At 59.1% G+C, this 14,802-nt stretch overlaps 2 protein-coding genes across 2 annotated transcripts; both read left to right on the plus strand.

Moving 5' to 3' along the window:
* Window positions 1-256: 256 nt before the first annotated feature.
* LOC142929592 (histone H3-like) lies at window positions 257-8,806 on the plus strand. Its single transcript, XM_076071176.1, has 2 exons — window positions 257-676; window positions 8,714-8,806. Exons 1-2 carry the CDS (start codon window positions 257-259, stop codon window positions 8,804-8,806), a joined length of 513 nt encoding a protein of 170 aa, XP_075927291.1.
* A 1,615-nt stretch (window positions 8,807-10,421) lies between these two features.
* On the plus strand, window positions 10,422-10,906 carry LOC142929396 (histone H2B type 3-B-like). Its single transcript, XM_076070815.1, has one exon. The coding sequence runs from the start codon at window positions 10,478-10,480 to the stop codon at window positions 10,877-10,879; it is 402 nt and encodes a 133-aa protein (XP_075926930.1). The 5' UTR covers window positions 10,422-10,477; the 3' UTR covers window positions 10,880-10,906.
* Window positions 10,907-14,802: the final 3,896 nt, after the last annotated feature.

Genomic DNA, 14,802 nt, shown 5'->3' on the forward strand with positions numbered 1-14,802 from the left:
AAAGAAAATTCGTTAAAGACCTCAACGGCTTTCAAAGGTACTACTGTATTGTGATGCGGCATTCTGAAATGATACAAACTATGCACATTTTGTTGATTAAGAAGAGGAGTTCACGACTCGAGATCAGTGCACGCTGCCAACCAACCAGCACGCGCCCCTTCGCACGTCACGACTCCGCTGACCAGTGAGCGCGCACTCTGCGCTACATAAGCCGCCTTCTCCCCGCCTGTGAGAATATCTTTGCTCTCACTAAGCCATGGCTCGCACCAAGCAGACGGCTCGTAAGTCCACGGAGGGCAAGGCTCCACGCAAGCAGCTCGCCACAAAGGCAGCCCGAAAGAGCGCTCCGGCCACGGGCGGCGTCAAGAAGCCTCACCGCTACAGGCCCGGCACCGTCGCTTTGCGCGAGATCCGCCGTTACCAAAAGTCCACTGAGTTGCTCATCCGCAAACTGCCCTTCCAGCGCCTCGTCAGGGAGATCGCGCAGGACTTCAAGACCGACCTGCGCTTCCAGAGCTCCGCTGTCATGGCTCTGCAGGAGGCCAGCGAAGCGTACCTGTGGGGGCTACCGTCCCCCGCCATCACTGAATTGTCGGGGCCGCTGCCCACCGACTCCTCCGTTCCACTCACACCGCTACCCCCCGGCTGCTCCGTCAGGTCCAGACTAACGACCCCTAACGTCTCGCCCCCATGTACTTCTGCCTGGGATGTAGACCGCGTTTGCATAGTTTAATTAGCGGCTCGTACGCTCCGCGCTTGCGATGCGTTACACTGTGCAAAGGCGGGGTGGGGCTGTAAGCGCGCTCGCCAGTAAATCTCCGTCCCGCCCGTAAACAAACAGGCGCGGCGCGTGTTTCCCTCCCACCCGCGATCCACGTGTGCCGACAATAACAAACACGCCCCTATCCTCTGTCCGTAACCAGACCAATCGCACACGAAGGGGTTGGAGCCGGGGGACGGGCGGGCGGGGTTTCTGCCGTGCACGCGCCGCTGATTGGGGACGCTCGCTTGGCTCTGAGTTAAAGGTCCCGCTCAAACAGTCGCGCGAATACGCGCACGCTCGGCGCTCTAACTCGCTATCTCGCGACCAGACCCGTGTACTGGTGCGTGACCGCGGCACCGCCACCCAGGTACGCGATCGCTAAGCACTATGTTGGCCAATCGTGCGGGCACGTAAACACCCCACGCTTCGTCTCGAGGTGCACAGTCGCGCATACACGTAGACACCCAGCGCACACTGCCCTCCACTTCACACTCCCAAAAGACCATGCAACACAGTTGTTTTTTTCCCCCCACTAGCGAATTTTATTTACCTGTGATGGTATGGTCAGTGGACGCTAACCTATCCCTCGGAGGTCTACGAGTCGATTTCCCCTACCGCTCGCCCCGCTCTCTATCCTGGATGTAAAACGGCTGAACTTACGCCTCTCTCACTCGTACTTACTTCTCCCCGATGTACTGACCGCTGTGATGGATAGAGGCGACGAGCCTGCCGATGCTGGAGTACGTCTCACGGACGTCTCGGATGGCTGACTCTCCTGCTCCCGGGACCGCGATGATCTTGAACCAGAAGAACCCCCTTGCTACCCCGATCGCCCTCCTTTTTATCCTACCTACAACAAAGGAATTTTTGCTCTTTCCGACCCTTGGCCTCCCGTCCAATCAGGGGCTCGGATTCTCCCGCCCTTTCGATGTCCGGATCCCAGCTCAGATGACGTCGCCGCAGTGATCTCACCGACATCCGCTTTCTGTTCTCCCGCTACCAGTCCACTGACCCGTGCATATGTGAGACTCCACTCGCGGTGGTTCGATGGCCCTTGCCGCGACCATGCAACTTTAATATCAGGTCGCGGCGCCGCAGTGCATGTCAGCTACAGGGGGGAAGATCGCCCAATTTCCCGGCCGCAAGAAACCATGAAGTTCGATCCCACTAGGGACATTTGGACAAAAACCTATCAGCCGGGTGACCTCCCCTCCTGGTTCTACGTGGGGCGTGTGTACGTTCGTGTGTGGGGGGGGGGGGGGTGGTGAGAAGGCACCGGCCCCGGGAGAGTGGCGGGAAATCCGCGGCATAGGTGATGGCGCCGCGGTAGTGGGCGCGGTTCCGCTGGAGCGGCTCCGCTGCGGAGGCACCACACAGCCCCCCGAGGTGCCAGTCCCCGTCCCGGGTTGACTGGAGCACCTCGCCTGGGTTGCCCCTACAAGGTAGCGCCGCGGGGTCCGCGGGACTCGCCCGGCTCTCGTGGCTGGTCTCGACGGTGGTGGCTCCGTCTCTTGGGGTTCCGGCGGCGGTCTCCTTCTCCACTCCAATGGTTCCCTCCGGCCCTGGGTACCTGCAGGCTTGGAGACAAACTCGGGGGCGGTAGGGTTCAGGGGGCGCCGTCCTCGTCCCTCCTGGCTTGGGCCGGGACCCCCTGGGGCCCGGGACCCCGTGGGGCCCATATACTCTGCGAGGCCCCCGGGTATCGGGGGTGTGGGGACCCCGGAATTTTGGGCTCTTTGAAAGGCGGGGTTCTCCCTCGCTGGGGCCGCCCTCCACGGTTTTAGTCGCCGAACATTAACCACCATCTCCCGGCCCCTCTCCCCCCCCTGAATCAGTACCGTCCAGGGGGAGATCTGTCGCCCCACCGTCCAGGGCCCCCGCCAGTATGTGGTTAGCTTCCCCACCTGCCCAGCCCCGACGCGAGGGGTGTGCAGCCATACCTCAGAGCGCGCCGAGTAGAAGGGGGGCTCCATCCAGGGTTGGGCGCCCCGCTCCTGCCGCCGGTGTGCTGTCTCGCCTTGCAAGTAGGCACGGACCCTAGCTTCTTGCAGGGTCCCCATCAGGTGCTCCACGGGGCGGCTCCCTTCCTCCCGTTGCGGCGGAGGGACACCGAACAGCAGATCTGTAGGCAGGCGAGACTCGCGACCAAACATCATTAGGAACGGGGTCTGTCCCGTGGAGGTGTGTACTGTGGTGGCGTAGGCGAACAGCGCATAGGGGAGGTGTTCGTCCCAGTCCCGTTGATTCGCGGCCGCCATGCGTTTAAGCTTCCCCGCTAGGGTCTGGTTCATTCTCTCTACCATCCCATTTGCCTGGGGGTGATACGCCGTAGTTCGGTCCTTCTGGATCCCGAACTCCCGGCTAAGTGCCTGGAATAGTTCTGCCTCGAACTCACTACCCTGGTCAGTAATGACTCGTTTGGGGATCCCGTGCTTCAGTACGTAGTGTTCCACGAACGCTCGGGCCACTACGAGGGCTGTCTTATCAGGGATGGCTACCGCTACGGGATAGCGTGTGAAGTATTCCACCGCTACAAGAATATATCGGTTGCCCCGGTGGGATCGCGGGAATGGCCCCTGCAGGTCGATCCGGACCAACTGGTTCGTCCGGCTGACGCGGAACGGCCTCAGGGGTACCTGGTATCGCGCCGGTTTTGGCCCACATTGCTGACACGCGCAGCAGCCCTGCACCCAGGCGGCCACGTCTTGTGCCAACTTGGGCCAGAGATACTGGCGGCGCAGGGTTTCACGAGTGCGCCGTTCTCCGTCATGGCCCCCGAGCGGGTGGTCGTGCACTAATCTCAGCAGCTGTGGTCGCATCTGGGCGGGGACGCAGATGCACCCTGGCTGGCCGGCTTCGGTTAGCTCCCGTACCACCCCGTTCTGCACGCACAATCAGGCATACAAACCACTCCAGGGCCCTGGCAGGGTGTCCTCTTTCTCCCGTAGGGCCGCCTCTACCGCCGCTAGATCTGGATCCCGCAGCTTGATCCGCCTCAGCTGCTCGTCGTCCAGGCTCGGGAAGGCACAGCCGACGTCCTCCTGGATCCGATTGGGTGGGGTTGAGCGACCCGTCGGGCCCCCTGGTGAGGGCTCCGTGTCCGCCGAGTGGTCCTCCGGGCCCCTGGTTCTTCCTACCGGGGTCTCTGTGGCACATACCGCACTGTCTCTCACCGGGGGAGGGTTAGTCTCGGTGCGTCCCTGGGGGTCCACCACCTGCCGGCAACGGCCCCCCGTGAAGCACGGGCAAGCCTCCTCCGCCCCCGTCTCGGTGCCCACCGCGGGCCGCCTCGACAGGGCGTCCGCGTTTGCGTGCGTGTGCCCAGCTCGGTACTCTATTTGCAGGTTGTACTCCTGCAGCTGCGCCAACCACCGTCCATCTGCCGCCGCGGTTCCTTGAATGTAAGGAGAAACTGCAGGGCATAATGGTCAGTGCGTACCCGACATTTCCTGCCATACAAATACGGTCGGAACTGTCTACACGCGAAGACCACGGCATACAGTTCTTGACGGGTCACGCAATAATTCAGCTCAGCCCCACTCAGGGTTCGACTGGCATATGCGATGACCCGCTCCGTCCCCCCCTGCACCTGTGACAGCACTGCGCCCAGCCCGCTGCTGCAGGCATCGGTGTCTAAGATAAAATCCATGGTGAAATCGGGGAAGGCGAGGGTAGGGGTGTGGGTGAGGTGGTCTTTGAGGGTGGTGAAGGCCGTTTGGCAGGCCTCCGTCCATCGATAGGGGTTCTTAGGGGAGGTGAGTTGGGTGAGGGGGCGTGCAATCTCGCTGAATCCCTTAACAAATCGACGATAATAGGTGGCGAGTCCCAAGAATGACCTGATCTCCGTTAGATTCCTGGGCCGTGGCCATTCCACTACGGTGCGCACCTTTTCCGGATCGGTGCGCACCCCCGCCTCGCTGACTCGGTGCCCGAGGTACCCTACCTCTCGCTGCGCAATGTAGCACTTACGCGGCTTGAGCTTGAGATGGGCGGCTCGTAGGCGCTGGAACACCTCTCGCAACCTGGACCAGTGCTCGGACAGAGATCTGCTGAACACTATCACGTCGTCCAGGTAAATCAGGCACTGTTCCCACTGTAAGCCCCGCATTACCAACTCCATCAACCGCTGGAACGTCGCGGGCGCATTAGTGAGTCCGAACGGCAGCACTCGAAACTCGAACAGCCCCATCGGGGTGGTGAACGCGGTTTTCGGCCGATCCTCCTCCGCCATCTCCACCTGCCAGTACCTGGACGCCAGATCGAGGGTGGAAAAGTACCGTGCTAGTGCGAGGCTGTCAAAGGTGTCGTCGATGCGCGGTATGGGGAAGGCGTCGCCGAGGGTGACGGCGTTCAATTTTCGGTAATCAACGCAGAATCGGGTCGACCCGTCTTTTTTCATCACTAGTACCACTGGGGCAGACTAGGGCTCGGCGAGGGCTGAATTATGTTATCGCGTAGCATGTCTGCGACTGCCTCCTTGATCTGGGCCCGTTCGGGCGCGCCCACCCGGTATGCGGGGAGTTTGATCGGTCGGGCTGCACCTGTGTCAATTTGGTGCTAAACAAGGTCTGTTCGGCCTACATCTGAATCGTGCTCACTGAACACGTCGGCGTACTCCCGTAACAACCCGCACAGCTGATCGGCCTCCCCCCTAGGTAAATCTGCCCAAGGCACATGTAACGCATCATGTAGGGGAGCGATCTCGGCCCGGGGGGTTGGGCCGACCCGCCAGGCCAGATGCTGGTTGTCCCCGGAGTGGCCAGGGTCTTCTGCCCAGAGTGCAAACACCGAGTCGTTAGAGTGGTGCGCATGCAGGGGGTGTATGGTGGCTACTGCGTTGCGTCGTCGTAGCATCGCCGGGGTACTGTGTGGGTTAAACACCCGCATGAACAGTCGGCCCCCATCTGCGTTTACCAGCGTGGCTGACCCTATTTCTCCGTACCGCGCTGCCAACTCTGGGTGAGGAGTTAGCATTACCTCGCCCGATGGTCGGTGTGCGGGTCGGCGGAGGGGGTTGCCACTGGCACCAGCATCTCGGCGAGTGGCCCGATGGTGACGGCTGATACCAGCGTAGCGGCCATGGGTGCGAAGCGAGGGCGATTCGGCTCGGGTCCCAGGAACGGGATCCGCTCCCTGCTGCCCTCCACGGTGGCGCATCGCTGGCGGGGCTGCACGTTGAGCCCCAGCTTTTCCAGGAGGTCCGTACCTGCGATACACTCGTGGCACAACACACTCGAGACGTAGAATTCCTGGGTGCACACCTGGTTTCCGAGACGGACCTCGAGGGAGATTCTTCCCAGCAACCCCATCCCGACTCCGCTCGCTGTGTGCAGCGCGCAATCCGGGGCCTGCAGGCGGCTCACGTCAACCCCGAGCACGCTGCTGTGCGCGGCGCTCACGAGTGAGGCTACGGCCCCCGTGTCCAGTAGGATCCGGGTGCGCTGCCCATTCACCTGTCCTTCCACCAGTGACGTGGCCCCCGTGATTCCTGCCACCAGCTCCCGTAGCCAGTCGCCCGTCCTCACCGCGTCCTTGGGTGTTGTGGCCGGGACCTGTGTGGGTGTCACTTGCTTACCATTATTATTATCGCGTTTTGTTTCGGGACCTTGTTGATTACACCCCTAGGTGGTCCACTCTCTAGGGGGCGTTGGCGTTTAACCCTGGCGCCTTTCTAGCGCGGGCTATCTGGGGACAGTCCCTCACCAGGTGCCCTCGCTGGTCGCACAGGTAGCATGCTCGGGGAAGGGCGGCGGCCCCGTAGGAGCCTCCCCGCCTGCTCCCTCTTTCCCCTCACGTACGCCGCTGCCCAGACTCCGCCTCTAGACGGGCTACCCTCCCGGCCAGCCCTCCCAACTCGGTCTGAACCGTCTCTACCGTAGTCTGCAGCGTAGTCATATGTTCCCGTACTTGGGTTACCTTGTTGTCCACGTGGGTTACTCTCTCACCCACTTGGGTTACTCTCTCACCCACTTGGGTTACCTTGTTGTCGATCCCCCCGATGCCCGCCTGTATCCCCGCTACCCATCCCGGGGTGGTCTCGCGGGATACCGGAGGCTCCCTTTCCCGACCCCTTACCGTCCTGGCGAGCTCCTGTTCCTCCTCTTCCTCCTCGGTGGACAGACTTGCGATGGTGCGCTCCCGTCCCAGTCCTCGGAGCTGTGCGCGTTCGCTAGAAATTCTTTCACATTTGCGCGCGCGCTCGACAAGGGCGTTAAAGGGGAGGCGCGTACAGTTCACGTCTGGCTGCCACCACGCCGTGCGCGTTAAGTATTGCTGGATTTTCTCTGCGGCCAGCTCCTCAATCGCTTCCGTTGTGTTCCCCGGGCGTGCGATCCTTGTTAGCTCACGCACATCCTTGGCATAATCGCGTAGGTCCTCGCCGGGTTGGCGACGGCGTGCCTCTAAGGCCGCTTTTGCCTCCTCCTCATCGCGCGTACCGAAACGCAGAACAAGTCGGCGAATCAGCTCCTCTAGCTGTGTCTGCACACTTGCGGGTAGGGCTTCCACAAAATCGGCTGCCCGCCCATCCATGCTTTATTTTCGCGTGGGGTAACGCGGGGGTTCGTACCGCTTCTGACGCCACTCTGTGGGGGCTCCCGTCCCCCGCCATCACTGAATTGTCGGGGTCGCTGCCCACCGACTCCCCCGTTCCACTCACACCGCTACCCCCCGGCTGCTCCGTCAGGTCCAGACTAACGACCCCTAACGTCTCGCCCCCCTGTACCTCTGCCTGGGATGTAGACCGCGTTTGCATAGTTTAATTAGCGGCTCGTACGCTCCGCGCTTGCGATGCGTTACACTGTGCAAAGGCGGGGTGGGGCTGTAAGCGCGCTCGCCAATAAATCTCCGTCCCGCCCGTAAACAAACAGGCGCGGCGCGTGTTTCCCTCCCACCCGCGCTCCACGTGTGCCGACAATAACAAACACGCCCCTACCCTCTGTCCGTAACTAGACCAATCGCACACGAAGGGGTTGGAGCCGGGGGACGGGCGGGCGGGGTTTCTGCCGTGCGCGCGCCGCTGATTGGGGACGCTCGCTTGGCTCTGAGTTAAAGGTCCCGCTCAAACAGTCGCGCGAATACGCGAACGCTCGGCGCTCTAACTCGCTATCTCGCGACCAGACCCGTGTGGGCGTGCGTGACCGCGGCACCGCCACCCAGGTACGCGATCGCTAAGCACTGTGGTGGCCAATCGTGCGGGCACGTAAACACCCTACGCTTCGTCTCGAGGTGCACAGCCGCGCATACACGTAGACACCCAGCGCACACTGCCCTCCACTTCACACTCCCAAAAGACCACGCAACACAGTTGTTTTTTCCCCCCACTAGCGAATTTTATTTACCTGTGATGGTATGGTCAGTGGACGCTAACCTATCCCTCGAAGGTCTACGAGTCGATTTCCCCTACCGCTCGCCCCGCTCTCTATCCTGGATGTAAAACGGCTGAACTTACGCCTCTCTCACTCGTACTTGCTTCTCCCCGATGTACTGACCGCTGTGAGGGATTGAGGCGACGAGCCTGCCGATGCTGGAGTATGTCTCACGGTCGTCTCGGATGGCTGACTCTCCTGCTCCCAGGACCGCGATCATCTTGAACCAGTAGAACCCCCTTGCTACCCCGATCCCCCTCCTTTTTATCCTACCTCCTGGCTCTACGTGGGGCGTGTGTACGTTCGTGTGTGGGGGGGGAGGGTGGGGGTGAGGGTACGCAGCGTCGGCGTCGACATTCCCCGGTGGCGGCTTTGCAGCGGTGGGCACGACCTCGGCAGAGTGGCCCTGCTGCAGCGGCCTCACGACTGTGCAGGGGCCAAAACGCGGACGTCTGAGAAGGCACCGGCCCCGGGAGAGTGGCGGGAAATCCGCGGCATAGGTGATGGCGCCGCGGTAGTGGGCGCGGTTCCGCTGGAGCGGCTCCGCTGCGGCGGCACCACATACCTTGTTGCGCTCTTCGAGGACACCAACCTGTGCGCCATCCAAGCCAAGCGCGTCACCATCATGCCCAAGAACATTCAGCTCGCCCGCCGCATTCGTGGCGAGTGTGCTTGATCGCCCAGCTCGGCCCTCAAAGCACAACACAAAGGCTCTTTTCAGAGCCACCACTTTCGCATGAAAATGCTAACTTGTGTGTCCTTTAAAGTCCGCATGCCTGTTACGGCGACCTTCGTTTGCCAGTCACGGCTATCACGAGTCGCAAGGCTTAAGCGACCAAGTTCATTTTCTATACCCCTCTGCTCATATTTTGCAATATCACAAGTCCGTGTTGTATTTAAGCGTTGTGGAACCATGTCTACATAATGTACAGTAAACGGCTGATTTCGGTGAAATACATGAACTATTAAACGCTATTTAAAGCTCAAGCTGAAAATACGTTCGCATTTTGCAAACTAATAGACTGAGTTATTCACACACTTATATTTCTAGGCATTGCCCGAAGAGGCGGTTAAATGAATATATATATACACCGTATAGGCGCGTGGGATATCAATCATGAGCTCAAGGCTATCACAATGATTTCTTATAACCAATGAGGGTCCCTCAAATGATGATTATAATAAATAATACATTGATAGTGGCGGAATCAGCTTGCCGCTGAATTTGTTTACGGTTAACTCTATCATGCTTAAAACTTGAACCTATTAAGTACGTGTATCGCATTGTTTCATTCATAGGATGTGTCCATCTTCTTTGGTTCTTTCGGTAAAGTCACGTAGAATGAGAATAAAATAATAAATTGATAAAATAAAATAACACAATAATATTCTCACGACGTTTCGGCCACAACACAAGCGGCCTTCATCAGGTGAAGGGACGAGACTGTCTGGTAGGACAGCGCTGGAGTGAAAAAGCCACGTTCATATCAAGACCTTTAAGCTGTGTGAGAGGAAACAAAGCGCCTTGACAAAGGAATTAGCATATAATTTAGCATTGAAATGGCTGAGTGATTGGCTTGTGACTGGTCACAGAAATGGCTATGTTAAAAGTTAAAGCATACACATCCGCAGAGGCACCCCTTGACAAAGGAATTTGCATAGAATTTAGCATTGAAATAGCTAAGTTAAAGCATACACATCCGCAGAGGCACTCCTTGACAAAGGAATTAGCATAGAATTTAGCATTGAAATAGCTGAGTGATTTGCTTGTAACTGGTCACCGAAATAGCTATGTTAAAGTCAGAGCATACACATTCACCGAGGCACTTAGTACAAATCAAACAGGAGAATTTAGCATTGAAATAACTAGGCGAATTTAGCATTGAAATAACTGAGTGATTAGCTAGTGACTGGTCACAGAAATGGCTATGTTGAAGTCAAGGCCTAAACATCTGATCTATTCACAGTACTATATAGTGAACCAATCAAAAACTAAAATATAAATTACCTCAATGTTATCAATAAACTCTATATTCTCGAATCAGCTAGGCTACCAACAATAAGTCGTTATATATCATGATGCTATAATATACATGTTTGTACATTACATTGTGTTATTCACAGGTCTTTTTTGCACTAAAAAAATAACGATATTAAAGTGAACATCGCGTCCGCGTTTCTCATTGGAGGCTGATGGAGCGGGATGGTACTAAAAAAGCCACTCCGCAGCGCCGCGCACTACGATCCTCTGATTTGCATCTCGCATCCGATAAATGGAGATCAACGCGCGTACAACAGGTACACTCGTTCTCGTCCTTTCTGACGTGCCGCAGCTGTACGCGTCGACATGCCTGATCCTCCCGCATCAAAGAGCGCTGGGCCGGCAAAGGTTCCTGCCCCCAAGAAGGGCTCCAAAAAAGCCGTGACCAAGGCTACGCGCAAGGATGGCAAGAAGCGACGCCACCGCAGGAAGGAGAGCTATGCAATTTACATCTACAAGGTGATGAAGCAGGTGCACCCCGATACCGGCATCTCGTCCATGGCCATGAACATCATGAACTCGTTCGTCAACGACATCTTCGAGCGCATCACTTCGGAGGCGTCCCGCTTGGCGCACTACAACAAGCGCTCCACCATCACCTCTCGGGAGATCCAGACCGCAGTGCAACTGCTGCTCCCCGGCGAGCTGGCCAAGCACGCCGTGTCGGAGGGCACCAAGGCCGTCACCAAGTACACGAGCTCCAAGTGAAGCCTCGACTCAACCATTAATTACAAAGGCTCTTTTCAGAGCCACCCACATCTCCGAACCTGCTTGTGCCAGTGTTAGCAGGAGCGCAAAACGAAACTTCAAATATAGAGCACTTGTCCAAGGTTTTGACGTTGAGCGCCGATTTCTCGTCAGCGTAGACCGGGCTGGAGTCGCAGCCGGGCGCTCGGGACTCGCGGTGACGCGAGGCGCCGTCTGCTGATGCCGAATGCAGAAGCGGCCCTGTGGTGCCGCCGCAGCAGAGCCGCTCCAGCGGAACCGCGCCCAATACCGCGGCGCCATCACCTATGCCGCGGATTTCCCGCCACTCTCCCGGGGCCGGTGCCTTCTCAGACGTCCGCGTTTTGACCCCTGCACAGTCGTGAGGCCGCTGCAGCAGGGCCACTCTGCCGAGGTCGTGCCCACCGCTGCAAAGCCGCCACTGGGGGATGTCGAAACCGACGCGGCGCACCCTCACCACCCCCCCCCCCCCCCCCCACACACGAACGTACACACGCCCCACGTAGAGCCAGGAGGGGAGGTCACCCGGCTGATAGGTTTTTTGTCCAGAAGTCCCTAGTGGGATCGGACTTCATGGTTTCCTGCGGCAGGGAAATTGGGCGATCTTCCCCCCTGTAGCTGACATGCACTGCGGCGCCGCGACCTGATATTAAAGTTGCATGGTCGCGGCAAGGGCCATCGAACCACCGCGAGTGGAGCCTCAGACATGCACGGGTCATGGACTGGTAGCGGGAGAACAGAGAGCGGACGTCGGTGAGATCACTGCGGCGACGTCATCTGAGCTGTGATCCGGACATCGAAAGGGCGGGAGAATCCGAGCCCCTGATTGGACGGGAGGCCAAGGGTCGGAAAGAGCAAAAATTCCTTTGTTGTAGGTAGGATAAAAATGAGGGGGATCGGGGTAGCAAGGGAGTTCTTCTGGTTCAAGATCATCGCGGTCCCGGGAGCAGGAGAGTCAGCCATCCGAGACGTCCGTGAGACGTACTCCAGCATCGGCAGGCTCGTCGCCTCATTCCCTCACAGCAGTCAGTACATCGGGGAGAAGTAAGTACGAGTGAGAGAGGTGTAAGTTCAGCCGTTTTACATCCAGGATAGAGAGCGGGGCGAGCGGTAGGGGAAATCGACTCGAAGACCTCTGAGGGATAGGTTAGCGTCCACTGACCATACCATCACAGGTAAATGAAATTCGCTAGTGGGGGAAAAAAACAACTGTGTTGCGTGGTCTTTTGGGAGTGTGAAGTGGAGGGCAGTGTGCGCTGGGTGTCTACGTGTATGCGCGGCTGTGCACCTCGAGACGAAGCGTGGGGTGTTTACGTGCCCGCACGATTGCCCACCATAGTGCTTAGCGATCGCGTACCTGGGTGGCGGTGCCACGGTCACGCACCCGCACACGGGTCTGGTCGCGAGATAGCGAGTTAGAGCGCCGAGCGTGCGTGTATTCGTGCGACTGTTTGAGCGGGACCTTTAACTCAGAGCCAAACGAGCGTCCCCAATCAGCGGCGCGCGCACGGTAGAAACCCCGCCCGCCCGTCCCCCGGCTCCAACCCCTTCATGTGCGATTGGTCTCTTTACGGGCAGAGGGTAGGGGCGTGTTTGTTATTGTCGGCACACGTGGAGCGCGGGTGGGAGGGAAACACGCGCTGCGCCTGTTTGTTTAAGGGCGGGACGGAGATTTATTGGCGAGCGCGCTTACAGCCCCACCCCGCCTTTGCACAGTGTAACGCATCGCAAGCGCGGAGCGTACGAGCCGCTAATTAAACTATGCAAACGCGGGGTCGTTAGCCTGGACCTGACGGAGCAGCCGGGGGGTAGCGGTGTGAGTGGAACGGGGGAGTCGGTGGGCAGCGGCCCCGACAATTCAGTGATGGCGGGGGACGGTAGCCCCCCAGATTGGCGTCAGAAGCTGTACGAACCCCCGCGTTACCCCACTCGAAAATAAGGCATATATTCACTGGCCGGGGTACACCTTCGTGGAAAGCATTTCCCCGCAACGTCCTAGGGGCTAAGGAAATTAATGGGTGGACGGACGCGCAGACGCTACGTCAACTTAATATGAATCTGGATGGGCGGGCAGCCGATTTTGTGGAAGCCCTACCCGCAAGCGCGCAGACACAGCTAGAGGAGCTGATGCGCCGACTTGATCTGCGTTTCGGTACGCGCGATGAGGAGGAGGCAAAAGCGGCCTTAGAGGCACGCCGTTGCCAACCCGGCGAGGACATGCGCGATTATGCTGAGGATGTGCGTGAGCTAACAAGGATCGCACGCCCGGGGTACACAACGGAAGCGATTGAGGAGCTGGCCGCAGAGAAAATCCAGCGATACTTAACGCGCACGGCGTGGTGGCAGCCAGACGTCAACTGTACGCGCCTCCCCTTTAACGCCCTTGTCGAGCGCGCGCGCAAATGTGAAAGAATTTCTAGCGAACGCGCACAGCTCCGAGGACTGGGACTGGAGCGCACCATCGCAAGTCTGTCCACCGAGGAGGAAGAGGAGGAACAGGAGCTCGCCAGGACGGTAAGGGGTCGGGAAAGGGAGCCTCCAGTATCCCGCGAGACCACCCCGGGATTGGTAGCGGGGATACAGGCGGGCATCGGGGGGATCGACAACAAGGTAACCCAAGTGGGTGAGAGAGTAACCCAAGTGGGTGAGAGAGTAACCCACGTGGACAACAAGGTAACCCAAGTACGGGAACATATGACTACGCTGCAGACTACGGTAGAGACGGTTCAGACCGAGTTGGGAGGGCTGGCTGGGAGGGTAGCCCGACTAGAGGCGGATTCTGGGCAGCGGCGTACGTGAGGGGAAAGAGGGAGCAGGCGGGGAGGCTCCTACGGGGCCGCCGCCCTTCCCCGAGCATGCTACCTGTGCGACCAGCGAGGGCACCTGGTGAGGGACTGTCCCCAGATCGCCCGCGCTAGAAAGGCGCCAGGGTTAAACGCCAACGCCCCCTAGAGAGTGGAAAACCTAGGGGTGCAATCAACAAGGTCCCGAAACAAAACGCGATAATAATAATGGTAAGCAAGTGACACCCACACAGGTCCCGGCCACAACACCCAAGGACGCGGTGAGGACGGGCGACTGGCTACGGGAGCTGGTGGCAGGAATCACGGGGGCCACGTCACTGGTGGAAGGACAGGTGAACGGGCAGCGCACCCGGATCCTACTGGACACGGGGGCCGTAGCCTCACTCGTGAGCGCCGCGCACTGCAGCGTGCTCGGGGTTGACGTGAGCCGCCTGCAGGCCCCGGATTGCGCCCTGCACACAGCGAGCGGAGTCGGGATGGGGTTGCTGGGAAGAATCCCCCTCGAGGTCCGTCTCGGAAACCAGGTGTGCACCCAGGAATTATACGTCTCGAGTGTGTTGTGCCACGAGTGTATCGCAGGTACGGACCTCCTGGAAAAGCTGGGGCTCAACGTGCAGCCCCGCCAGCGATGCGCCACCGTGGAGGGCAGCAGGGAGCGGATCCCGTTCCTGGGACCCGAGCCGAATTGCCCTCGCTTCGCACCCATGGCCGCTACGCTGGTATCAGCCGTCACCATCGGGCCACTCGCCGAGATGCTGGTGCCAGTGGCAACCCCCTCCGCCGACCCGCACACCGACCATTGGGCGAGGTAATGCTAACTCCTCACCCAGAGTTGGCAGCGCGGTACGGAGAAATAGGGTCAGCCAGGCTGGTAAACGTAGATGGGGGCCGACTGTTCATGTGGGTGTTTAACCCACACAGTACCCCGGCGATGCTACGACGACGCACCGCAGTAGCCACCATACACCCCCTGCATGCGCACCACTCTAACGACTCGGTGTTTGCACTCTGGGCAGAAGAACCTGGCCACTCCGGGGACAACCAGGATCTGGCCTGGCGGGTCGGCCCAACCCCCTGGGCCGAGATCGCTCCCCTACATGA

Source organism: Petromyzon marinus, chromosome 31 (genome assembly GCF_048934315.1).
Source record: "Petromyzon marinus isolate PM22_M1 ecotype Great Lakes invasive population chromosome 31, UKy_Petmar_22M1.pri1.0, whole genome shotgun sequence".
Lineage (NCBI taxonomy): Eukaryota > Metazoa > Chordata > Hyperoartia > Petromyzontiformes > Petromyzontidae > Petromyzon > Petromyzon marinus.